This window comes from Eleutherodactylus coqui, chromosome 4, assembly GCF_035609145.1.
Source record: "Eleutherodactylus coqui strain aEleCoq1 chromosome 4, aEleCoq1.hap1, whole genome shotgun sequence".
Lineage (NCBI taxonomy): Eukaryota > Metazoa > Chordata > Amphibia > Anura > Eleutherodactylidae > Eleutherodactylus > Eleutherodactylus coqui.
In genome coordinates this window covers 217,508,043-217,535,593 of record NC_089840.1, presented here as the reverse complement: position 1 = coordinate 217,535,593, position 27,551 = coordinate 217,508,043, and the positions used below count along the sequence as shown (strand labels likewise).

The window sequence follows — 27,551 nt, the reverse complement described above, 5'->3', positions numbered from 1 at the left end:
GCCCGGAGCCAGGAGATTTTAAATTTCCCGGGCCGCTGGCGCATGCGGCTGACGTAATGCCGCCTGGCGCGCATGCGCAGAAGGCGGCTTCAGGGCCCGTAGGACCAGGAGAGCGGGGAGCAGTGCGGCGGACTCGGGTGAGTAATTTCAGCTGCCCTGATAGATCCGATCCATCAGGGCAGCTGAATCTTTAACTTTTTAAAAACTTTTTTTTAACTTTAATGCCGTGGGGAGTGGGGGGCAGGGGGGTCCCTGCAGCCCGGGATGACAGCTCCATGCTGTCGGCTACCTGCGGACACCGACAGCATACAGCTGTCACGTCCAGAGCCCGAGGGGCTTTATTCTCTGCAGGACACATGTTTTTACGTCCTCAGAGAATAAAGCCCACTTGGGCAGGACGTAAAAACACTATGGGCTGGTCGTTAAGGGGTTAAAATTAAAACCTGTCACACGTGAAGTGTGAAGTGAAAAACATTTTCTTGTTATAATTTCACCTGTCAAGGGGTGGATATATTAACCCCTTAAGGACATGACCTATTTTGGGTTTAGAGACGCAACGATTTTTTGGGGATTTTCATTTCCGCTTTTCAAGAGACATAACTTTTTTTATTTTTCCGTCGACACGGCCAAATAAGGGCTTGTTTTTTGCATGGCGAACTGTAGTTTTTATTGGTATCATTTTTGGGTGCATATAATATATTGTAAAACTTTTATAATGTTTTTCGAGAGCAGGGAGAGAAAACATCAATTCTGCCATTCTTTTTTAATTCTCATCGAACAGCATAAATGACACAATATATATTTTTTGCGAAACAGTACGATTACAATACCGAAAACATAATTTTTTAATGTTTTCCACTTTTGCATAATAAAACCCTTTTTTGGAATTGATGATAATTTTTGCATAATTGCATTCAAAGTCGCATAACTTTTTTATTTTTCCATGGACGGAGCTCTTTGAGGGCTTGTTTTTTGTGTCACAAGCTGTAGTGCTTTATATACCATTTTGGGGTACATATGGCTTTTTTGATTGCTTTTATTTTGCTTTTTTGGAGGTAAAGGCCGCCTGCAGACAGGCGGAAATTCTGCGGCAGGATTTCTGCTGCTGGAAGCCTGCATAGGATTGCGTTAACAAACGCAATCCTATGCAGACGGCCGCAGTTAGGCTTTGTGAAATCTCGCGTGGCAAACAAACCGCGGCATGTTCTATTTCTGCGAGCCCCGCACAGAAACGTCACTCACCCGCTGCTGGCTCCGGTCTGCGCATGCGCCAGCTGCCGATACATGAAAGATCCGGAGCTGCGGGGCATGGGTGAGTATGCGCTGCTTTCTGCAGGCACTCAGGTCGGGTCCCGCGGCGAGAATTCTCGCTGCCGGATCCGATCCAGCCGTCTGCAGGCGACCAAAATAAATAAAATAAGCATTTTGCCTCCATTTTTTTTACCATTTTTTGCTGTGCAGGATAATTAGTGTGCTCAAATTGGTGCTCAAACAGGTCATTAGACACGAGGATACCACATTTGCGTTTTTTTTTTTCTATAGAAATAGGGGAAAATGAGCAAGAAAGGGTTTTCTTTCTTTCTGTATTTTTTTACACCATGTCTTTTGTTTTTTACACTGTTTATGTCCCTGAAGGGGACCTCATTCATAGCAGCTATGATAGGGCATTGCAGGACTGCTATGGCTTTTCGCTGGTTTTAGCGAACATAGGCAATGGCAAAGCAGGATGCCTGTATCTGGCGTCCTGTTGCCACGACAACCCGACGGTCCTCGCAATTACATTGCGTGGGTCCAGTAATGTCCAGAGGCAGCGCACTCCCTCTGTGAACCCTTTAAACGCAGCGATCTACATAGATTGCAGCATGTAAAGGGTTAACAGCGGGGATCACTGTCCCAATGCACCCCCGCTGTTGCAGGCTATCGGTATAAGCCAGCTCCTGCTGCCAGATGGCGCAGGATTGTTTTAGATCCCGCGAGATCCACATGACGTAAGGTTATGTAATGTTGCCTTAAGTACCACCCTGCCATGACATAACCCTATGTCCTATGGCGGGAAGGGGTTAAAGGTGTTGTACCAGGATATAAAGTTATTCCCCTATCCACAATATATGATTGGTTAGGGTCCTAGTGGTTGGACCCTGACCAATCGCAAAAATGGGGGTCCCAATGGTCTCCACGTGAATGGAGTAAAGGACACACGAGCATGCCACAGCTACGTTTATTTCAATGACAGTGCCTGAAATTGTCGAGTATGAGCGCCAGAGATTGCTGAGCGCTGTCACTGAAGTTAATGGAGCTGCAGCACGCATCACACTCATCCTCACATCCAGCCATGAGGGGTCCATCGGAACACCCATTATTGTAATCGGTGGTCGGATCATAATGTTATTCCCTATCCTGTAGGCAGGGGAATAACTTTATATCTTGGTACAACCCTTTAAGCATCAAGTGAAGAGTCAGCTCTTGGTGTGTTGGAAGCAGGTAAAATGGGCAAGTGTAGGAAACTGAGTAACTTTGGCGAAATAGTAATGACTAGGCGACTGGAACAGAGCCCTCCAGAATACCAGGGAGGGCGGTTCCCAAGATGCAATGGTTAGTACCAAAAGCGGTTCGAAGAAGGACAACTGGTGACAGGGTCATGGCCACCATAGGCTCATGTATGCATGTTGAGAGAGACTTTTGTTAAATGTAAATGAGCAAATTAAAGAAGTATAGGGATCATCGCACTGTAAGAGGTCATTAGATACCTCTACACCCTGGACAGTGGATTTCTAAATTACACTTTAGTTTTTTCTTGCTGGCACAACATTACATCTTACCTCACAATTAAAACACTAATAAAAATGTAACTACAATACTCATCTTTATTTTAGAAAATAAAAACATTTAGCAAAAATGTAACATTATACACAAGTTTTCACTGTATACAAATCTGAAAACAATCGTCCATGTTCATTCCCAGTGAAGGTACAATGGTAAACGGCTTTATGGGTCGGGATAGTCACAAATGGTAGAAGACTTCAACGTGTAGCGATTTGTAGACTCATTCTATGGAGCGGCAACGACTGCAGTATAAGATGCTGGTTTTAGAAGAACAACTGAAGACATGGTAGAGGATGTTGAGCCCTGGTAGTACCTTCTCATGCTTGCACATAACAGTTTAATCGTTTAGTATGGTCGAGCTCAGGGGTGGAAGTGGGCTAGGGGTCATCTGCTTCCAACTCTTCCACTAATCCGGCCAACTTCTCCATCCGGGATACTTGTTGATCTGAAAAGATTAGACCTAAACAAATGTTACTGCAATTAGAACAGGATTCTCTCCAGTCTCTCCAGGTTGCTCCATGATGTCGGGTAATCACGGAGAAGGATCATAAGAAATCACTGCTTTTGACAGGAACATAGTCTTATAACAGTGTACATTAACACTTACAAGGTGCTCTCAAGCTGGTGACAGACTGTCTGAGCAGTTAGAAGACTTAGAAGGTTCTTTAGGGATGCTTCTTTACCCAATTAGTGTAGGCACAGGTTAGACTGTTCATATCTGTGCAAGCGTCTTCGGCACACAGCTGACATAGATTCCCGAGCAGCCTGGCGGAAGCCTGGAGGACACCATGCTAGTCAACTGGGTCCTATGGACATCATTCATGTCAGTTAAGCATGGGGTCCAGCACTTCCAATGTTTAGCTCCTATGATGGAGCCAAACAATGGAAATAATAGTGCAAATGTGAATCCAGCCTAGTTTTTGGCTGTGGATGGAGGGTTTATTATACTATCAGGATCAAATATGGCTGGATATTCAGAGGAAGTGGATAGTTTGATTGAGAAAAGAGGTCCATCCAAGTGTAAAATACCCCATTTTTAATTTTGCATAAAATGCCTTTATCAAAAATACAAATAGTGGGTGCCTTACTTGACTTATGGTCAGTAAATTACGGTGTAGCATAAGCAGAGGCAGTGAACGATAGCAAAGTACAACTCAAATGGTGCATTTCCTTGAAAGCCAACAAAATCTTGGAGATTTTCTACAGTGTAATTGGCTGTGAAAATCAAGACTTCTAGACCAGCTTTTCTCAACTCCAGTCCTCAGAGACCCCTGACAGGTCATATAGGGGGGTCCCTGAGGAATAGAGTTGAGAAACACTGTTCTAGACCAGTCAACACCGCCTTGATGGGCTGCGCCAGCTGTCTTGGCAATGCTGATTGGAGGACCGTCTGTGGCTGATGCATATCCCAAGATATGGTGCATATTTCAAAATGTTGGTGCAGAAAATGAACATGGCATGGGGTGGAGGGGGAAGGGGAAGGAAATATCATACTGCAAATGTGCTGCTAATGTAAGCCTTTAAAAAGCTAAGTTGATATTTCTGTTGCCAAATTTTGTGCCTTCTGAAGTGTCTCTCGTTTTGATTGGAAAAATAGCTCTGCATACAACGCTGTTTTTCCAGTCAGAATTAGTGATGAAGGCTCCAAATGTAGCCCAACCTTTGCAGAAGTCCTTACCACCTCATGACATTAGCACAGTCTAGTCTTATAGTTTTCTTAAATCATAAGTCATAGGAGTACAAAAGTAACCAGTCATTTGTAGTAACTCATACCTCTTGTTATAGTTGTATATCTCAAGATCTGTAAGTTATAGCATTAACCTCTTCAGTGGCACGCCCGGAAATTTTCCAGGACTAGCTGCGCTGCCCATAGTGACATAGCCCAGAAGATTTCCTGGCTATGTTTCACTATAGGACCATGCAGAACACAATGCCATAAGCTGTGGCATTGTGCTCTGCCTGCACAGTCCCACAAAGAACCAGTGCAGGACTTTAAAAAAAGAAGCGGGAAGATATAACCGATCTACCGGCAACTTCCCGATTCTTCCCTGCACTGTTTACATCTGGCCACGGAAACCATCGGCTTTTCAGACGCCGGCTGATGGTCGCCGTGCAGGGAGAGCTGGTGACCAACTGTCAGATGATAGCCGGGCACCAGCTCTTACAGCAGAGAACAAAGAAAACCTCCAATCTCCGCTGTTTAACCCTTTACATACCGCAATCTCTGTGACCGCAGCATGTAAAGTGCTGACAGCTGAGAACGGAGAAAACCTCTGATCTCCGCTGTTTAACCCTTTAACATGTTGTGGTCTGTGCGACTGCAGCATGTAAAGGGCTGACAGAAGCAGAGGGCTCCCTCTGTCACCATTGGACAGCTCTCCCTGCCACGTGGACCATCGGCTCGTCAGAAGCCGGCCGATGGTCTCCATGGCAGGGAGAGCTGGTGATCGGCTGTCAAATGAAAGCCGTGTCACCATCAGAACCCTCGCAATGTGATCAGGCGGTTCTGAAGGGTCTCAGTTGCATCCGGAGGCTTGAATATAGCCTCCGGGTCTGCCAGCTAAATTAGGCTATGGCGCTAAGACTCTTTCTGAGCTTCATAGCCTGTCTAATACCCTACTATGCCTCAGCATTCCAGAGTATTAGAAGAATAAAAAAAAGGATTATGCAAGTTCCCTAAAAAAGACAAAAATGTAAAAACAATGAAAAAGTTAAAAAATTATAAAAAAAACAACAATAAAAATGCCAAAACCCCACCATTCTCCCTTTAGGGCTTATTTAGACGGGCATATATCGGTCAGGTTTTCACGCCCGGCTGATATACGCTGCCCCTTTCTGCAAGGGGAGGAGCTAGTGCATTGAACTCCCGCCCCCTCTCTGCCTCTTGCTACTGTTTGCAATGGAGGGTTGGGTCAGGGGCGGAGCTATGTTCCATCTTGTTATGCCCCCTCCATTGCAAGCAATGGCGAGGGTCAGAGAGGGGACGGGATCTCAGTTCACCAGCTCCCCGTCCCATCTCACCTGTTTCTGGGCTGGTGCACTGAGCTGATTTCTGCAGGAAGCAGACAGCTCCATAATCACTGCAGTGGCAGGGCTCGGTATTGCATCAAATTTTCCATTCATTTCAATGACTGCAATGCCAGGGCTGGCCACCGCACTGAGAAGGAAGCTGTCTGCTTCCTGCAGATTTAAACTTAGTGCATTGGCCCTACAAACAGCTGATCGGTGGGGTTCCTGGTAACGGACTTCCACCAAGCTACTATTGATGATCTATCTTCAGGATAGGTCACCAATAGTTTACAAACTCTTTAATTCACTTCCCTCAGCCATAAAACAGGCATGCATTACTTAATACAGTTTGATAGAAGAGAAATCTGTAGGATGAGTTTCTGTTTGCTGGTGTAGACTGGATTATGGTCATGATTTGCACTCGTTACTTACCATGTTTCACCTGCTTCAGCGCTGATGCGACTTGATAACTGAACACGGATTCACAAAGGAATCCCTCTGAGCCATCTGCAAACAGAAGGATAGAAAAACGCATGAGCAACGTTCTTGACCAGACTGCACTATTGTATGTCCTGCCTACAAGTTGTAGAACATCTACTGACACTGGCCAGGATTCCAATCATTTCCACCTACTTTTACTGACATGTGCATGTTATGGCCCCCCGTGCACGCTTATGGACTACTAGCGCCAAACACATGTCTAGGTTAAATGGCCGTTGATGAAACTGTCCCGCATCTGCAGGCGCGTGTAGTGTGTGTTTGCGATAGAAACATTACATTGTGAGCGTTACCGGCGACCATGACAGATATTAGGGACGACAATCTCTGTACATTGCTGCAGAATATGTTGGAGCTATAGAGGTAACAAGAAAATGAAGACCAGCACAAGTAACCATTTCTCCGCATTCACATGGGCGCTTGCGTATTTCGGTCTGTAAATACGCTGTTGCCTTGCGCTTTGCGGCGTATTGGTATTCTTTTACTTCACATAAATATGCAGCGTATTTCCGCATGTAATAGAAACGTGCGAAATCTTCTTGATTTTGTGGGTAAATACGTAGCGATTACGCAGGTTTCCTGTGTATTTTGTGTGCATTTGCGCATGCACATTGATTTCAATAGGCTTCTACAGTGCGTAATAGACACTAAGATACCGTGCTTCCTTAAAAAGAAGACCCTGTCTTATATTAACCCCTTAAGGACACGGCCTATTTTGGGCTTAAGGATGCAGCTATTTTTGGCAGATTTTTATATCCATTTTTCAAAAGCCACTTTTTGTCGCCGTGGCCATATAAGGGCTTGTTTTTTGCATGGCGAACTATAGTTTTTATCGGTGCCATTTTTTTTTACTCTAAATCATCACTGTTATCTATTGGATAACAGTGATCACGTCCCCGGTGACATCTCTCTGCACATGGTACCCAGGAGCAGAGGGATTTAAAATTTCCCGGGCACGAGCCCCTCTGCGCAGAAGGATACTTCAGGTCCCAGAAGATTGGGACATCGCGGAGGACCTGAGTGAGTATTTTCACCTCTCCTTATGGATCCGATCCATGAGAGGAGATGGAACAAACTTCTTTCCAACCTTTTAAAACTTTTTCGTGATCGCCGCTTTTCATTGGATAGTGGCAATCACGTGCACAGGGGACCGGTCACCTCGGTCTCCAGTGACATCTCCTGGTTCCCGGCTACCTTCAGGAGTCGGCATCCAGGAGACTTTAAATTTGCCGGGGCTCCTGGCCTTCTGCGCATGCGCGTGACGTCATACATCTGGCACACATATGCAGAAGAGCGGTGACGGGTCCCAAAGAACCAATTCCCCGTGGGACACCACGGACAAGGCGGGTGAGTAATCTCAGCTGCCCTGATGGATCGGATCCATCAGGGCAGCTGAATCTTAATCTTTTTTTAACTATTTATTCATTTAATTGCGATCGGCGCTATACACCGGATCACATTGCCAGGGGGGGGGGGAGCAAATAGGGCTTTAATTCTAAGAGGATGCATGTTTTTATGTCCTCCAGGATTAAAGCCCACTTAGCTAGGACGTAAAAAGGCAATGGGGCCGTCACTAAGAGGTTAAAGTTGAAAGTGTAAATTGTTACAGATGCCCATAATCCCACTGACAGATGATGTCACAGGAAATCAGGTGACCGCTGCAGCCAATGAGAAGCTGCAGTGTCACCATCCATTCTCCTGGCATCGGCGCTCAGACCCTGATAGCCGCAATGCCAGGAGTTCAAGAACATGATGCTGCATTTATCATTGGCTACCGAGGTCACGTGACTTCCTATGCCCCTCCCCCTGAGTCTGCAGCAGGCTGCAGTGCTGAGTCCTGGCGTACGCGTGTATCTCTGTATATTATTTTCACACAGGGCGTCCTACTGAAAAGGGGTTGTCCGGTAACCGGAGAGTCCTTAAACATAGACATATACCTTATATTTACTATCTACAATGCAGTAACAATAAAGCAATATGACCGTTGTTCTCAAACAGCTGAGCGATCTCTCCGAATAAGTGCGAGATTTACTAAACTGAATAAGGCAAAATTCTGCCTCAATCTTAGGCTGAAGCGGTGCGCCCCCTGTGTACGTATGATGTAACTACACGCTATGCCTCACACTCACTCATCATCACCATAGCATCTACAGGGTGGTCCACGGAAAAGAAGGCGGGCAGCCCACTCTGTCTATAAGAAAGTCTATCAATGTTGTCCATAGCAGCCAATCACAGCGCAGCTTTCATTTCTTATACTGCTGAGGTAAGATGAAAGCTGCGCTGTGATTGGTTGCTATGGCAACAAAAATTTTCTTTTAGACAGCTTTGATGAGAGTGTGGTGCCGGGCTAATATTCCGTGGCCCATCCTGTACAAGAAGCTTCATTAGAATATTGCTTACTGGGAAATATTGTAATTAGATGCGCCAAGAATATAACAAAAGTCTGGAAGCTGCTGAACAGTTCCCCCGTGGCTACAGAAATATGGCGGAGGGGGCATGCAGAGGGACCTCCATGTTGGTTCACCCCGAGTACTTTGTGGATTAGGAACAGAGGACGCCTTTACATTATAACTATTATTCCTAAGGGCTCGTGTCCTCGGGTGGTCTTTCACCGCCTATTACACATGCGTTGCACGGCCACGTAATGCGTGCTGAATGGAGCTAATGAGAGTAAATGGACCTTCATTAGTCCTTGCACATGAGCGTATAGACACTGCATGTAGATACCAGCGAGAACTAGATTGCAGCATGCTCTATTCTCCAGCATACCACGCAGAGTGAGCCGTATACGTTTGTATAAGCAGCGTATGCAAACCTGTCCATACACAATACATTATGTACGGGTGGCGATTCATACGCAACGCAGATATGACACAGCAGGGGATTAAAAAAAAAGACAGCCACACTGCGCATGACCGCGGCCGTGAGATACGCAGATATGCGCAGTACACTCGCTGCCCGTACGCGGTATCACAAACACTGGTAAAACGCTGCGAGGGCACCTGGGGACATGAGCCCTAAGGCCGCTGAGTAATTCTCCTGAGCATGGAGATATGTATATAGATTGCAGTCGCCGTCGGGACGGGCTTCCCAATAATACACCATATCCCTGCAGCACATCATATATTCTGTCACACAAGTACCACGTCCGCTGCCGGATATCCATACTAATAGTATACATGCTAAAGTAAGGCCCAATGTCCACAGGCGGATTCGATTTGTGGAACCAGCGCTGGAGAACCGCAAATCAAGCCGTCCATAGGGATGCATGGATGTCCGCAAAGCAATGACAAGCATGCAGATGTGATTTTTCCCACACACCGCATACAGGGCTCAGGCAGGCAGATCAGCCGGAAGGTCAGTTTCTTACTTTGATATCTGATGTTCAAAGCAGCTTTCAAAGATGGCGCCGTTGTGCTGACTTCCCACAATGCCCTGCGCTCTCCCCCCTCTGTGTGCGAGCTCCCAATGACTGGCCTCGCTCAGCTCCCGTCCTGGCCACGCCCACCTCTAGTGAACTAATCTAAGTCTCTTCCCGCCCAGGCCCCGCCCCCTCTAAGTCCCTCCACAGGACAGAATGTTCTCCTGCTGCACAATGTACTTAGAGGGGGCGGGGTCAGGAGAGACTGTCTATACTCACAGGATAAAATCCTGAACGATGAGAGTTCAGTGTAAACAGCAGCCGTTCAGTACTGAACGTCCGCTGTGCAAAGTGAATGGAGAGGGGCGGGGGAGAGCGGGGAGAGAAATCTCCTGCAGCCGCCCCACTGTGAAACAAGGATACCCGCTTGACAGGCACCTCCCCCCCGACCGTGACAAGTTATGGTGACAGCCCCCTCCCACCGTGCAACAAGTTATAGCAATAGCCCCTTCCCCACTGCGACAAGTTACGGTGAGAACACCCCTCCGCCTCTCCCAGTGCGACAAGTTATAGCGACAGCTCCCCTCCTCCCGACAAGTTATGGTGACAGCCCCCCTCCCGTGCGACAAGTTACGGAGACAGTCCTCTCGCGCGACAAGTACACTGACAGCCCCCTTTCCCCCCACATGACAAGTAACACTGACAGCCCGCCCTCTTCCCTGCGGCGACAAGTTGTCAGCACCCCAACTCCCGTGGCGACTAGTTGTCAGCACCCCAACCCCCGCGGCGACTAGTTGTCAGCACCCCAACCCTTGAGGCAACTAGTTGTCAGCATCCCAACCCCCGCGGCGACAAGTTATCAGCACCCCAACCCCCGCGGCGACTGGTTGTCAGCACCCCAACTCCCGCGGCGCCTAGTTGTCAGCACCCCAACCCCGTGGCGACTAGTTGTCAGCAACCCAACCCCTGAGGCAACTAGTTGTCAGCACCCCAACCCCCACGGCGACTAGTTGTCAGCTTTAAACCCGCGCGGGGACTAGTTGTCACCCCCCAACTCCTGCGTCCACTATTTGTCACCACCCCAACTCCTGTGTCGAAAAGTTGTCAGCACCTGAACCCCAGCGGCGACAAGTTGTTAGCACCCCAACTCCTGCGGCAACTAGTTGTCAGCACCCCAACCCCCGCGTCGACAAGTTGTCAGCACCCTAACCCACACAGCAACTAGTTGTCCGCACCTCAACCATTCAAAATAGTCATGGCTCTCCTCCCTGCACAAACAGGATTACACTGAGATGAGACACGTCTGTATAGATAACACAGGACCACTATTCACAATACTCACAGCTCACCTCCTCTCCTCCCTGCACATACAGGATTACAGTGAGAGGTGACACCTATTTGTAGAGAACACAGGACCCACCATTAACAATAGTCACAGCTCACCTCCTCCCATCCCTGCACACGCAGGATTGCACTGAAAGGTGACACCTATATATAGATAACACAGCAGCCACCATTCACAATAGTCACAGCTCACCTCTCCTCTCCCTGCACAGACAGGATTACACTGAGAGGTGGCACCTATATATAGATAACACAGGACCACCATTCACAATAGTCCCAGCTCACCTCCTCTCCTCCCTGCACAGGCAGGATTATAGTGGGTGGGTTGGTGGCTCGCTGGGCAGGTCGGTGGCAGGGGCAGTTATACAACCCACTCCCCTCCCCCCCTGCAATAAGTTATGGCAGCCCCCTCCCCCACTCCCATGAGAGAAGTTATGACAGCCCCCGCTCCCAGTAGTAATACTTACCCTCCAGCTGATGACCGGTGGACACTCCTGTCCGTCTCCAGTACGGACTGCGCATGCGCGAATAATCTGACGCGTGTTCCTGAGCCGGCAGGCGCTGCTGCGCATGCGCAAAAAAACAGGCGCGCACCCCTGGCCCGAGGACGTGTGTTTACGGCCCGACAAGAGGAGAAGACTGAAGATAGGGAGCACTCCTGTAGGTAAGTATATATCTTCTGTATGGCTGATTTACAAAGCACAAAGTATATTACAAAGTGCTTTGTAATGGCCATACAGAAGTGCATACATACATTTGTCAGGGCCAGACAACGCCATAAAGTGCGGTGGAGCGGAGTGCACATAATAAGCTAGGCCTCCACAAACGGGCAGACACCTGAGGGCAGACGTCGTTGCCGCACGTATGTGATTATTAGGCTAGCAGGGGTACCAGCGTTGCCCCGGATTAAGGGTGGGTTCACACAGGGCGGATTCCCGTCGGAAATCTCGCGGTTTGGCCGCAGCAAAAACCGCGAGATTTCCGCCGGGAGAACCGCCGCGGTTTAAGCTGCGGCGGCTTTGAAGCAGCTCGGCCGCATGCTTTTCCGTTGCGGCCGGCACTCCCATAGAGGAGAGCGCGGCTGCGGTTTCAACCGGATTTACTGCAGCGGATTAGCCGTCCCGTGTGGACGAGGTTTCTGAGAAATCTCATCCACATGGCTGGCTAATCCCGAGATTAGCGGCCGCGGGCGGATCTGCTGCGGCAAATCTGCGGCAAATCCACCCTGTGTGAACCCAGCCTAAAACTTGAATGAATGCCACATTAACATGGATTGAGATTTTAAAGAAAATCTGGGTTTCCCATAGCAACCAATCACAGCGCAGCTTTTATTTTACCTCAGTAGTATAAGAAATACCAACCAATCACAGCACAGCTTTTATTTTACCTCAGTAGTATAATATATACCAACCAATCACAGCACAGCTTTTACTTTACGTCAGTAGTATAATACATACCAACCAATCACAGCACAGCTTTTACTTTACGTCAGTAGTATAATACATACCAACCAATCACAGCACAGCTTTTACTTTACGTCAGTAGTATAATACATACCAACCAATCACAGCACAGCTTTTACTTTACGTCAGTAGTATAATACATACCAACCAATCATAGCACAGCTTTTATTTTACCCTAGCTGTGTAAGAAATGATTTTGACAATTGTATCTCCCATCCATTTTTTGCTCTTCCTGTAATTCGCCTCACAAGGACAAGTCAATCACAGAACATGGCCGTTACTTACTGAGTGAGGAGTGCATATAGACAAGTCAGCTCGAGCGCATCTGATGACCAGAGCATTTGTAATGACCATCAATAAGGCTCAAGGGCAAACACTGAGGCCCAATGTCCCCAACCGAAAGATACACAAAGGGAAACATGGCCGTCCGCAATGAAATAAAGCATGTGGATTTGATTTGCGGACCTTTCGGTCTAGAAACAAGTTGCAGCATGCTCCATTTCAGTGCGGATCCCTCATGGACGACTTCCATTGCAGTCAATGGAAGCAGTCTGACCCGCGGCCCACGCGTATCTAACTGTGCCGCCGGGCAGCGGATCCCGCGGGAAAGCAGGAGACTTGAAAAAAATCCTCCACTGCGCATGTACGGCGGCACGCCAGCCGGCACTGCCGCACACATACGTAGTGAAGAAAATAGAAGACCCGGACGGGTAAGCAGTGTCCTCGGCCACGGACAGAGTGGGAATCCACTGCGGGCTACTGCCACGGAATCCGACCCGCCCGTGGACATGAGACCTTATGGTAGGTGGTGTACATTTTCTCATGGGCACCTATGCGCCGCGCTCACATGTATACAGGCCACAAAACCTTTATATCCTAGCAAAAGATGACAAGACCAAAAACGTACAGAACTGCGCTGACAGCAGATCGCGGCTACATTCCTTTCACTATTTCATAAAAAACACAAATTCCACGCAGATGGAAATATGCTATAGCCCCCCTTGGCTCATGTGCTGGGATAGCGCTGCCGCCGCACACGGCTGGGGTCAGGGGTTGGCCACGGCAGTCATGTGTGTATATGAACATGTCACCCCAGCAGCATGTCAACAAAAGCCAGCGAAGAAGCCTGGAGCAGTGGAGAAGACTAACCACTTTACCCCTCATCCGCTCCATCCATGGCAGGGCGGCTGTCTCTGACAGCTGACACCCGCCTGTAACAGCCGCCATCAGCGTTCACATTGATCGCAGCTGTTAATCCTTTAAATCGATCTGACAGCGGCATTTAAATGCCCCAATCGGCATTTAGTGGTCCAAAACAGCCCCCTCGCGATGAGATTGCAAGGTGTGGTTTGGTTGTCATGACACCCTGGGCCTCCTGAAGATTCCCAAGGCTACCATGAAGAGACTGACTGTCAGCATACAGCATAATGCAATACTATGGTACTGCATTACACAGTATGGCCTCATGCCCATGGCCGGGTCCATTTCCACCTGTGAAATATCGCAGCAGAATCAGACCTGGCGTCCCCCAGACACCCTATAGCAGTGATGACGAACCTTTTAGAGACCGAGTGCCCAAACTGAAACCCAAAACCCACTTATTTATCGCCCCAGCGGTAATAGTGACTGCGCACAGCGACCTCAGTGTTCATAGTGACATCCCACAGCGGATTTATTTAGCTTCACAATACATTATATGGTGCATTAAAGAGAACCATAAAAAACTACAATTCGCCCCACAAGAAGCAACAAGCCCTCAGACAGCTGCGTTATCGGAAAAATAAAACGGTTAGGATTTTCTGAATGTGGGGAAGAGAAACGAATCTTATATAAAACCGCCTGCAGGCTTTTCTTGCACCGCACTTTGACCCCTTTGTGTGACCTTTGGTGGATGATTTTGGTGTCATTAGATTTGAGACATCCTCACCACCGCCGTAAAATCATGAAATTAGAGTTTGATGCATTGAGTGACTCTCAGGCCGGGTCAAAGCTCTTATGTTAAGTCTAGCGGCGCTGTTGTGCTTCACCCATTGATTATGAGCGCTATAACCAGCGATAAGGTATTGCTGTACAGAAGTCATGCAATGCCTTACCATAGCAATCACTGATGCTATGGAGCAGGTCCGCTTCAGGGCTTATTCACGCCTGTCCGATATACGGTGTCCCTTTCTGCAGGTGGAGGAGGTGGGCTGGTCCAGGAGCAGTGCACTGAGCTCCCGCCCCATCTCTGCCCCTCGCCACTATATGCAAGCGGAGGGGGCAGGATGAGGCGGAACTTATCTCTGCCATCCCCACCCTCCTGCCCCTCCCATTGTAAACAGTGGTGAAGGGCGTAGAGGGGGCATGAGCTCAGTGCACTGCTCCCGGCCCGCCTCCTCCCCCTGCAGAAAGGGACACCGTATATTGGGCGGGTGTAAAAACCAGGACAATATACGGACGTCTGAATAAGCCCTCAGGGAAATAAACAGTGTAAATAAACTAAAGAAATAATGTAAAGAAATAAAATAAAATACCTTGGTTTTTTACTTGTTTACCGCTATTTGCAAGAAAAAAAATTACTAATTTCAGAAAAACCTCACATATGTGGTATCATTGTGTCGGTAATGAGCACAAGAATTATCGTGCGCAGCAAATGCCTCCAAAAATGAGCAATAAAGGCAATCCAAAGAGCCATATGTACCCCGAAATGGTACAAATAAAAACTACAGTTCGTGACGCAAAAAACAAGCCCTGACAAAGCTCTGTCCATGAAAAAATCAAAAACGTTATGTGACTTTGAATGTGATGAAGTGGAAAAACCTAAAAAAAATTATGTTTTTGGCATCGTTGTAAACGTATCGAACCGCAGAAAAAATGTATTGCGTCATTTATACTGTTAGGCCTCATGTCCACGCGCTTAGAATCCGCAGCGTTTCTCCCGCACGCGGATCCGCGCCTCATAGGGATGCATTGCACACCCGCAGGTAGTTAAATATCTTTGGATGTCATATTCCCGCGTCAGGCGCGGATCCGCGTGCAGGAAACAAAATGGACATGCTCCATTTTCGTGCGGGTCTCCCGCGGGGACGCCTCCCGCAGGCTTCTATTGAGGCCTATCGAAGCCGTCCGGATCCGCGGGAGACCCGTACCAGAATTAAACTCACCTGCTCCGGACGATGCGGTTCTTCCCTTCTTCGAGGCCGGATCTTCTTTCTTTGGCCCGGCAGATGTGCCTGGCACGCCGCCGGCGTGTCGAGCACATCCGCCGGGTCGGAGAATGAAGATCCGTCCGCGAAGGAAGGAAGATCCGCATCCTCCAGAGCAGGTGAGTTTATTCTGATTTTTAGGCATCATGTCCGCGGGGCAGGAGGGACCCGCTGCGGGATTCTACATGAAGAATCCGTGGCGGGCCTGATTTTCCCCGTGGACATGAGGCCTTAGATTGTCGCTGTAAAAAAAAAAAAATGAAAAACAATGGCAGAATTAATTAATAAAAACTATAGTTGACCACGCAAAACATAAGACCTTATACGACTGTCGACTGGAAAATTAAAAGTTGTGGCTCTTGAAAACTGTAAATGAAAATCCCTCAGAAATCGTTGCGTTCTTAAGCCCAAAATAGGCCATGTCCATAAGGAGTTAACCGCTTAACATCACAGGACCACAGATCGCGGTATGATGTAATGCTATACATTAGATCATACTGTAGGAGCGATCAACGCATCACAAGTTGTTGTCCCCTCTGGGGACTAACAAAAAAGGTAAAATTACATTTTTACTGATTATTAAATTAAAAAAGCTAATAAAAGTAAAACAAAACCCTTTTGCCATATTTATAATAAAGGGATCTAAATAGTAATACAAAAATACATATTTAGTATCGCAGCGTCCGTAAAAGTCTGATCTATCAAAGTAATGCATTATTTACCCTGCATGGCGAACATCATCAGAACTAGAGATGAGCGAGCCTACTCGGCCAAGCCCCTTTTTTGCCTGAGTACCGCGATTTTCGAGTACTTCCGTACTCGGGCGAAAAGATTCGGGGGGCGTCGTGGGTGAGTGGGGGGTTGCAGCGGGGAGTGGGGGGGAGAGGGAGAGAGAGAGGGCTCCCCCCTGTTCCCCGCTGCTACCCCCGCTTCGCCACGCCGCCCCCCGAATCTTTTCACCCGAGTACAGAAGTACTCGAAAATCGCGGTGCTCGATTGAGTAATTACTCGAAACGAGTAAGTTCGCTCATCTCAGAACATAAAAATAAAGAACACCAGAATTGTGCTTTTTTGGTCACCCCTATATCCAAGAAAAAATGTAATAAAAAATGATCAAAAAGCCGTATGTACGCCAGAATGGTAGCAATGGAAACAATGGGGCGTCCCGCACAAAATGAGATGTCGTACAACTATGTCGAAAAAATGAAAAAGTTATAGTCGTCAGACGATGGAAGCAGGAAATAATTTTTAAAAATTACATATCTTCGAAAAACAAAAAATAGGAGTACAGCCCCAAAAAAACCTATATAACTTTGGTATTATAAGTATTCGTACTGACCCATAGAATAAAGTGATCAGGTCATTCTTGTTGCAGTCTGTACGCCGTAAAAACAAGACACACCCAAGATGGTGGAATTTAGTTTTTTTCCCATTTCACTCCACTGAGAAGTTTTTCCTTACATTATATAGTACATTATATAGTACCACTGAAAAACACAACTCGGCCCGCAAAATACAAGCCCTCATAGAGCGACGTCGATGAATAAATGAAGGAGTTATGATTTTTTAAAAGGGGAGAGGAAAAAGCGAAAATGGAAAAACAAGGGCCGTGTCATTAAGGGGTTAAAACACATATATACCGAGCAAAAAATATATAACCATCACTTGCATCATATATACACTTCTGTACATCCCATATGCCCCCTGTATATACAGATAACGACAGTTATCACACATTTTATATATAATGTGAGCCCTCACTGACCGACTCTGAGGCTGACTTCACACTGCGCTCGTCAACGTGCGATTTCACCGCGGATGCGAGGCGTCTTTTGTATTAAAAACATCTGGCATCACTTCGGAGAAGTAGCGATCCTCCGCCGCGGCTGATCACGGAGTTTCTCCCATTGTTCTCATTGGTGAGACGCCTCATTGCATCGCACATGGCATCTAGCACATGGAGCGATGCTGCCGCCGGCCCCACTGACAACAATGGCCGCTGCGATGTGAAGGCGCGCCCAAAGACGGTACGTGTCGCGATTCTTTTCCTGTATCGCTTTGTGGTGCAATGTGGGTAAACAATCGCTCATGCGTATGACCCCGTTCAAAAGAATGGGGATCATATTCACATCCCGCAAGGCACAAGACTCGTGGGAGAATCTTGCCCGTGTGAAGCCGGCCTGACTCATCACTAATTCCCTAAGGCCGCTCTCACGCACGCATTAGCACATCATGGCGTTTTACTGCGATTTCGCGCGGCCTTTTCTAAGGCATTCCACTATTTGTCAGCGTTTTTTGAAGCGCCCCACTATGGGTGATGAGGTGCGTTAAAAAGTGCTAAAATGCACGAAAATAGAGCAGACAGCGCTTGAAAATCACAGCGTTAGACATGCTGCGTCCGAGCGCTAGTCGGCAGAACATCACTGAAATCAATGGAGGCGCTGTGCCGCGATTAAGCATCGCAGTAAATAGCGGGCTGTGTGAGAGCGGCCTTACTCCCCATGGAGGACAAACATGACATTTGGCGCAAATGTTCCTTAGATCCTAAGTAGGAAAAGTAACGGGGTCACAACTGGATTATACAATTCTAGCCAAGGAAGCACGCGGTCACCTCCACGCGGTGTTTCCTGGGTAACGTGAAGAACCAGGCAAAGTGGGGAACATACTATAATCCTCGGTTCCTGTTCTCTGTACCAAACTAACTGGGGCGAAGCCGAGTATATCAGCCAGTATATATATATATATATATATATATATATATATATACACACACACACACAACACCCGTATGCGCATAGCGCTCACACCATACATATAGCACCATCATCCACCGGCCATACACGCCTTCTACACAGGAATATGGGGTCGGACACATATACTCTATCATATATATATATACAGAACAGAGATCAGAAGGCAGCGCCCCAGAGTGGGGGGGGGGGGGGGGGGATTTATATTTACCAATTTAATAAATATAATATTTTTATCTCACCCTGCGGTAACCGGGTTTCCCTGGGGAGCGCCGGTGGGTCAAAGATCCAGGCCGGCAGGAAGAACCAGATAATCGGGTGGTTGAGGTGATAGATATGCTGGTCGCCGGTCCTTACGACATCACATCATGGAGAGCATCGGAGGGAAATTAGAATATATAAGTATAAACCGGAGAGAGATAGACAATAGCAGAAACTAAATAAAAATCCCCAGCGAGCGGTCCGGACCATGCGGAAGGGGCGGGCCCAGGGGATTATACAACGCTTCTTTAGATGAGGGGTGCACTCGGTGTGAGGCACCCTGTGAAGTAGGTCCGGCACACTTATATGTCTGTTGGAGTCCGTTCACTGCAGCGCTGGGAATATTTATATAGAACACACATATACAAACGTTATACAACATCCAGAGCATCATATACAGACAGTATGCACACAAGGTATAATGTGCATTCACAGCATGCACACGGTGTATTATTTAGGCCGCCTGCAGACGGCTGGGTCGGAGAATTCTCGCAGCAGGATCCGACCCGCGCCCCGGCAGTGAGCAGTGCGGCTCACCTTCTTCCGCGTCTTCTCCTCTCTGTGATGTGCAGGCTGCCACCCAGCGGGCACATGCGCAGAGCGGAGGCGGCGTGCCAGGGGTGACATCTCTGTGTGGGCCTCTGTGAGACCCGCACAGAAATAGAACATGTCATGATTTGTTTACCGCGTGTGATTTCACACGGACAAATCACGGCCGTCTACATAGGATTGCGTTTTGCAAAGCAATCCTATGCAGGCGGGCACGGGCGGAAATTCTGCGAGAAATCCCGCCGTGGAATTTCCGCCCGTGTGCAGGGGACCATAGTCATATACAATGTATACCAACTATACAGTGTAGTATACAGGCATATCTATATACAGTGTACTACATATAGAATATACACACTATGCCCACAGTGTATTATACTACCATATACACACACTGCACACTGTAGTATACAGCCATATATACACACTATACATACCGGTAGTATACAGCCATATAGACACACTATACATAGCATACAGCCATATACACACACATACATAGTATACAGCATATATACACACACTACACATAGCATACAGCCATATATACATACATACATAGTATACAGCCATATATACACACTATACAGTATACAGCATATATACACGCACTATACATAGTATACAGGCATATCTATATACAGTGTACTACATATAGAATATACACACTATGCCCACAGTGTATTATACTACCATATATACACACACTGCACACTGTAGTATACAGCCATATATACACACTATACATACCGGTAGTATATAGCCATATACACACACACATACATAGTATACAGCCATATACACACATACAGACTATACAGCCATATATACACACTATACATACCAGTAGTATACAGCCATATACACACACACATACATAGTATACAGCATATATACACACTATACATACCAGTAGTATACAGCCATATACACACACATACATAGTATACAGCATATATACACACACACTATACATACTATACATAGTATACAGCATATTAACACATACATAGTATACAGCAAATATACACACATATGAGCAGACTACATACACCAGACGTGCAGCAGAGTGAAGCTTCTCTCCTTCGGCAGTAGGAGCTCCGAGGCTCCGCAGAGCCGCTCACCATGATGTAATCCTGCGGAGGGCATAATAACTTTTTCTTCCCCAGTTCTGCCTAAACTCAGCAATTCAAGCAACCTTAGGGTTAGGGTTTAGGCTTGGGCTTAGTTGCCGACCCTCCTACGGCCGTGCTGCTGCTTGTTTAACTACCCGGCCACACGTGCACATCTCCAAAGGGGGTGTGTCTCCAACAACCAATCAGGTCGCTGGAATCGCTCACTGCTACTGAACTGCGGCTGAAATCCCAAATATGCCTCCCGGCTACTCTGTGTTGCAGTTCTGCAGGAAGAAGAGACAGGAGTCACGTGAGCTGTCAAACCCCGCTCGAGCTCCGCGGGTCACGTGTCCTCCCGCGCGCACCTGATGTCACAACAGACTGCACACGGCTCAACTGACAGTTGAGAGTCGCGCTCAACCCGTATGGACGACGCGATGGACGCAGCCAAGAAGAGGATCCAGCGCCTGCTGCACGAGGCCTCAGCCTACAGGGACTTGTCATCCGCCCTGGACCTTCGGGACAGCCCTGCTCTGTCAGGTAACTCCCCTGCTGATTACCCTCTGCAGGCCCCTCATCTGCTCGGTGTCGCCCCCACACTCCCGGTGGTCAGCGCTGTGCACACAGTGCCGCTTCCCCCGGAGATGTTAGATTATTTTAACCCTATGAAGAACACTCATTGCATGATGGGAGTGTTCCCTGAGATCAGCCAGGCTTGGCTGGCCATTAGCAGTGACCTCTTCCTGTGGGACTTCCGCACCGGCCGGAATGTCACTCGCTTTGGTGGCCTCAGGGACACAATAGTGTGTGCTGGACTGGTCAGACCTCAAGAAGGTGTCGTCCAGCCACAGACATCCCATCTGCTGATCATTGCCACTCCGGTCACACTTGTTGTATTAGGAGTGAGCTGTCTGCAGCCTGAAGATCCCCATGACAACCCTTCTGGGCAGATCCAGCTGCTAGAAGAGCCCTTGTATTCAGCCGCTGCAGAAGATACCTACGTATCTGTCGCCGGCACACACAATGGGCGCATCTTTCTGTCTGGTACATCCGGCTGCTTGTATGAAGTGGTCTACCGGGCTGAAGCCGGCTGGCTTAGCCCCAAGTGGCAGATTATTAACTGTACGCGGAGCGCGGCCGGCGTGCTGCTCGCCTCCTGGCTTCTAAGCAGCCATGACCCCGTCGTTCAGATCGCTGTGGATGACAGCCGAAACATCTTGTATACCCGCTCTGAGAGCGGCGTACTACAGGTCTATGACTTGGGTCCAGATGGCAGCGGAATAACCAAAAAGGCGTCAGTATTCCAGGACGCCATCGTATCCGCTGCTGTAGGGATCGCCAAGACAGCCGACCCGTCACTCTTCAGGCCCATCATTCAGATTGCTGTCATTGAAGATTCAGAATCTGTGAATTGTGACTTGGTGGCTATTACTGGCGCCGGCGTCCGCCTTTACTTTACATCCGCCCCGTCAAAGCGGCCCGCAGCTCAGCCCTGGCGATTGGATTTAGTCCATATTCGCCTACCGCCCGGATTTATAGACTCTGCCACCGTGGACAAGCCATCAAACGTCCATCAAGTGCTTTATAGCGATGGCGTTTTCCTTATGGCAGCTGCTGAAAACGCCGTCTATGACCAACTATGGTGCATCAACCATAACTGCGTCCCATTTCAGAACCAATTAATGGAAACACATGCCGTAAAACATCTGCGGGGTCATTCCTGTGTAATTGCGTCTGTCAAGGACTCTTCCGTCCAACAACATATGGTTCCAGCCAAGACGTTTGTTGTGCTCTCCGCACATGGAAGCCATATCTTCTCTCTGGTCAGACCGGTGGAGCAGCTTCAGGATCCTCTCATCGACGCTTATGAAGATGAAGATGAGCAGAAGACTGAACAACTTTTTAAGGTGTATCACCCGGACCAGGCCTGTGCAGCTAGTTTACACCTTGCGTGTTCTACTGCTGCCTCCGATCAGAAGCTGTCTACCTGGGCTACTGAGGTATTTTTCAGATATGGAGGAATAGCGCAGGTGAAGAATAACTCTTCACTTCCCGCACCCAATAACACCAGGGCAAATAACACCATATCTGTTGGGTCACCCTTACCCACATGTAGCCAGATACCAAATAAACGCTTCCAGGGTTCAACTCAACAACATTTTTCTGGAGGACACAATGGGATTTACATCTATTTTACCAGCATTATTCACCTCATCTGGGATAAAGACCTCATAGTCGAAAGAACATGCAAGAATGACAACGGTGACTTCATAAAAATGGATAGTGGCATCTCCGGAGAACTTCTGCAATCAGCTCTACGAGACCTCAGAGACTTACAAGGATTTCTGGAGAGAAATTTTAATTTTGGAACGGGCACCCTCAGAGATCTAAAGTCTAAATATGAGAGCACGATCCCTCGTGGCAACAGGGCGACCACCGGCACAAGGCAGAAGCTGAAGAACAGTTCTGGAAAAGCCTTCAGTTTCCTAAAGCGTGATACCAACACCTGCCATCACCAAGAGGTACATGACGAGTGTCACACTGAGGCCCCGCTAACGGAGAAGACCTCCCTTCAAGGAATTCACCAGTTGGTGAAGAAGACCTGCCAAACCTTAGCGGTGTGGAACCAGTTCTGTGAGCCCCACTTTCACCAGGTAGTGTCTGGGCTTCGCAAGGAGTTGCAGAAGCAGCTGAAAAACATGACCTTTAAAGATCTAGTCATCCGGGGGAAGAAGCTGACCAAGACTCTCATCGCATCATTGATCGACTGCCATATCCGTCACAATGTAAATACGGATGAGGTGATCTCTTACCTGCAGCACATGTGCCCGATATTTTACAGCAGTGAAGATGCCATATTGTCCAAGGCTTATGTACTTATACAACGATCCCTTCAAGTCAACAACAAGTATGATAAAGAACAATTGCTGCGCGCGTCACTGCAGGAGTACCAGAAAGTATGTCACCTTCTTGACTTGGCTAGTGTTTGTGGCAAGTACAGACAGCAGTGTTTTTATGAGGGTGTAGTACAGCTGTGCCTTACATATGCTGGAAACAAGGATCCGCAAGGCCTTGGTTTGCGCTATCTGAAGAACGGTGAGCCCGAAGGCGATGAGTTGGGCTTACAAGCATTTGAAACCAAGATGCACAGCTACAAAATCATCATTGATTTACTGCAAGAGCTGGTCAACCAAAGGAAATCTGCTCCCCGAAGAGTAACCACAAAGCACGGCCCCTCTGGACTTCTTTTTCACCAGATACTGGAATTGCTTCCGCGCTCTGCAGATGAATTCTTCCATATTGTGTTATTCAACTGGCTCATCAAGGTTGATCTCACAGACGTCCTGCTGGAGCTGAAGTCACCTTTTCTGGAGTCTCATTTGGTGCGCATGTCCAACCATGAGGACAACGAAGTGCGCTACATGAATTTATTGTTCTGTTACTACCAGAAGAAGGGAAGTCCCATCAAAGCTGCCAGGGTGATGGCCAAACTAGCGGACTACGAGAGCCCCAACATCTCTCTGAAAGGAAGGATTGAATACTTATCTAGAGCCATCTTGTGTGCCAGAACCACCAGTGGCCAGTATGGACATGCTGAAGATTCAGAACTCATACATGAGCTGGAAGACTTAATGGATGTCGCTAAAGTACAGCTTGAAATCCAGAAAGTGCTACTCAGGAAATACTCCCAACATCCTCCAGCACAGACTTCTGCGGCGCAGCTTGATTCACAGGTAATGGACCTTACAGTTCTGTATGAGAAATTTGCAGACCCATTCCAGCTTTCAGAGTGCAAGCTTGCAATCCTTAGATGTGCTTCTTTTTCTAATGCTTTCTTGGTGCAGCAGATATGGAAGGAAATCATACAAACAGAGTTGAAGGACAGCGTAGAGATGGATGCTGCCGACAGGATGCAACTGCTGAACCTGAAGTTGGTCTCACTGGGCAAGATCTATGCCAGCACTCCCATGTATCTTCCTCTTCAGTTTTTGGCTCAGTACCTGGAACAACAAGTCTGCTCCTTGGATTGGCCGGCAGACTTTGGGTTAAAGACAATATTGGAGATGAATGTGCCGTTTCCCACGTGATTTCAGAATTGGAAATCCCTTCTGGACGGAGGTGAAGAAGCCTTTCCTTCTGCCGCAATGTATTCATGGGCTGCTCCCCGCATATGGAAATGACCATAATATCGTCCAGAGCCTTGACAGACAGCAATTTAACACAACCTGTGTTCCAATGCATCAGATCACACGGGCGTATTTCCAAGCCAATATAGCTCCGGGCGTTTTTACATTGGGCCCAAAAGATAGTCCAAGAACATCGGCCGCTGCATGGGCTCCTATGCTTAGCTCCGCCCCTTCCATTGCACAGTATCAGCGGGGAGGAACAAGAGGTAAGCCTGCGATTGGAAGGGAGGGGAATGGAGAAGTTGAGAAAACATCAATCTATTTTACCACCTTTTCTCAACAACCACTCATTCCACATTCCCCATTGGCTTATCAGTTCCGCCGACATTCTCCATGCTCCACATCTTACTCTACTGCTAGAAATATTGGGCATCTTGTCTTGCTGCATAGATAACATCGATCTGCCGTACCAACTTTCAAAATGTTGATCCAGGGATTATTCTGACTGCCATTATGGAGTCAGGAAGGAATTTTTTCCCCCAATGGGCTAAATTGGCTTCTGCCTCATTGGGGGTTTTTTGCCTTCCTCTGGATTAACAAGATAAGGTGGTACAGCAGAATGATGGTATTCATGCATCAGGACAACATGTGCCACATTTAGAGCAGTAGAGAAAGATTTTAATCATGGGGACTGTGGACTTAAACGACAAGCCGAGGGAAATTGTGTAGAAGTGGAAAAAACATCAATCTATTTTACCACCTTTTGTCCACTTCCACTAATTCCACATTCCCCATTGGCTTATCAGTTCAGCCGCCATGATCCATGCTCCACATCTTACTCTACTGCTTGAAATATTGGGCATCTTGTCCTCCTGCATAGATAACATCGATCTGCTATACCAACTTTCAAAATGTTGATCCAGGGATTATTCTGACTGCCATTATGGAGTCGGGAAGGAATTTTTCCCCCCAATGGGCTAAATTGGCTTCTGCCTCATTGGGGGTTTTTTGCCTTCCTCTGGATTAACAAGATACGGTGGTACAGCAGAATGATGGTATTCATGCATCAGGACATGTGCCTCATTTAGAGCAGTAGAGAAAGATTTTAATCATGGGGACTGTGGACTTAAATGAGAAGTAAAGGAAAATTGTGTAGAAGTTGAGAAAACATCAATCTAATTTACTACCTTTTCTCAACAACCACTCATTCCACATTCCCCATTGGCTTATCAGTTCCGCCGACATTCTCCATGCTCCACATCTTACTCTACTGCTAGAAATATTGGGCATCTTGTCTTGCTGCATAGATAACATCGATCTGCCGTACCAACTTTCAAAATGTTGATCCAGGGATTTTTCTGACTGCCATTATGGAGTCAGGAAGGAATTTTTTCCCCCAATGGGCTAAATTGGCTTCTGCCTCATTGGGGGTTTTTTGCCTTCCTCTGGATCAACAAGATAAGGTGGTACAGCAGAATGATGGTATTTATGCATCAGGACAACATGTGCCTCATTTAGAGCAGTAGAGAAAGATTTTAATCATGGGGACTGTGGACTTAAATGATAAGCCAAGGGAGAATGTGTAGAAGTTGGGAAAACATCAATCTATTTTACCACCTTTTCTCCACTTCCACTAATTCCACATTCTACATCGGCTTATCAGTTCAGCTGACATTCTCCATGCTCCACATCTTACTCTACTGCTAGAAATATTGGGCATCTTGTCCTCCTGCATAGATAACATCGATCTGCTATACCAACTTTCAAAATGTTGATCCAGGGATTATTCTGACTGCCATTATGGAGTCAGGAAGGAATTTTTCCCCCCAATGGGCTAAATTGGCTTCTGCCTCATTGGGGTTTTTTTGCCTTCCTCTGGATTAACATGATAAGGTGGTACAGCAGAATGATGGTATTTATGCATCAGGACAACATGTGCCACATTTAGAGCAGTAGAGAATGATTTTGAGCATATAGAACATGGACTTAAATGACAAGCCGAGGGAGAATGTAGAATGTGTGGAAAGTGACAAAAGGTGGTTCAGCACATTGATGTTTTCTATACAGCAGGAGAAGATGCCCCATGTTGGGAGCAGAAGGGAAAGATATTGACCGTGGAGAATGTGGGCTTAATTGATAAGTCGATGGAGAATGTGTAGAAGTTGAGAAAACATCAATCTAATTTACTACCTTTTCTCAACAACCACTCATTCCACATTCCCCATTGGCTTATCAGTTCAGCTGACATTCTCCATGCTTCAACTCTTACTCTACTGCTAGAAATATTGGGCATCTTGTCTTGCTGCATACATAACATCGATCTGCTGTACCAACTTTCAAACTGTTGATCCAGGGATTATTCTGACTGTCATTATGGAGTCGGGAAGGAATTTTTTCCTCCAATGGGCTAAATTGGCTTCTGCTTCATTGGGGTTTTTTTGCCTTCCTCTGGATCAACAGGGGGGGGGGGGAACAGGCTGAACTAGATGGACATTGTCTCTCTTCAGCCTGTGTTATTATGTATTTGTGGGCAGCATGGTGTCTTAGAGATTATCACTGCTGCCTTGTAGGGCCATAATTAAAAGGGGTTGTCCATTTGCAAATGATTGATAGCCTATCTTTAGAATAGGCCATCGCTAGCATATCCGCCAGGGTGTATTCACAGACATAGGTTAATGTAGTCAAGCACTCAGCTGATTTCTGCAGAAAGAAGACAGCTCTATTCCCAGGGCAGTTTTCAAAGGGAATTTGGACTGCACCACAAAGCAAGGCCGCTACAATGCGAAAGGAGCTATATGCTTCCTACAGAAATCAGCTCAGTGTACAATCACCCTGGCCTGGTAAACAGCTAATTGGTGAGGGTATTGTGTGATGGATCCACATCACTCTACTATTGATGACCTAAACTGATGATAGGCCACCAAAAGTTTACAACTAAACAACCCCTAGAAATTTGGCTATGGCAACATTTGCTGTGCATGGAGCTTGTTTTCCGTGTGTTTGCCTGGTTTTTTTTTGTTGTTTTTTTTTAGGATAGGGAACTCGCAAGGTAATGAGGACCCTTGA

At 47.3% G+C, this 27,551-nt stretch overlaps 1 protein-coding gene and 1 pseudogene across 2 annotated transcripts; one reads left to right on the top strand and one right to left on the bottom strand.

The window, feature by feature from the left end:
• Positions 1-2,844: 2,844 nt before the first annotated feature.
• LOC136626048 (anaphase-promoting complex subunit 16-like) lies at positions 2,845-20,876 on the bottom strand. Of its 2 annotated transcripts, none has more exons than XM_066600759.1 (3): positions 20,296-20,876; positions 6,265-6,339; positions 2,845-3,283 (listed from the first exon to the last, which is right to left on the bottom strand). In XM_066600759.1, exons 1-3 carry the CDS (start codon positions 20,390-20,392, stop codon positions 3,201-3,203), a joined length of 255 nt encoding a protein of 84 aa, XP_066456856.1. In that variant the 5' UTR covers positions 20,393-20,876; the 3' UTR covers positions 2,845-3,200. The 2 variants fall into 2 exon arrangements, with proteins under 2 accessions (XP_066456856.1, XP_066456857.1); XM_066600760.1 differs by having other exon boundaries at positions 2,845-3,268.
• On the top strand, positions 20,575-27,551 carry LOC136626615 (nuclear pore complex protein Nup155 pseudogene; annotated as a pseudogene).

Coding starts and splice junctions, on each gene's coding strand:
- LOC136626048 (XM_066600759.1), bottom strand. CDS start 20,392: ATGCCCTCCGCAGGATTACATCATGGTGAGCGGCTCTGCGGAGCCTCG. Junction 6,340..20,295: donor CACTCTGCTGCACGTCTGGT/GTATGTAGTCTG, acceptor TTCTGTTTGCAG/ATGGCTCAGAGGGATTCCTT. Junction 3,284..6,264: donor GCTGAAGCAGGTGAAACATG/GTAAGTAACGAG, acceptor ACATTTGTTTAG/GTCTAATCTTTTCAGATCAA.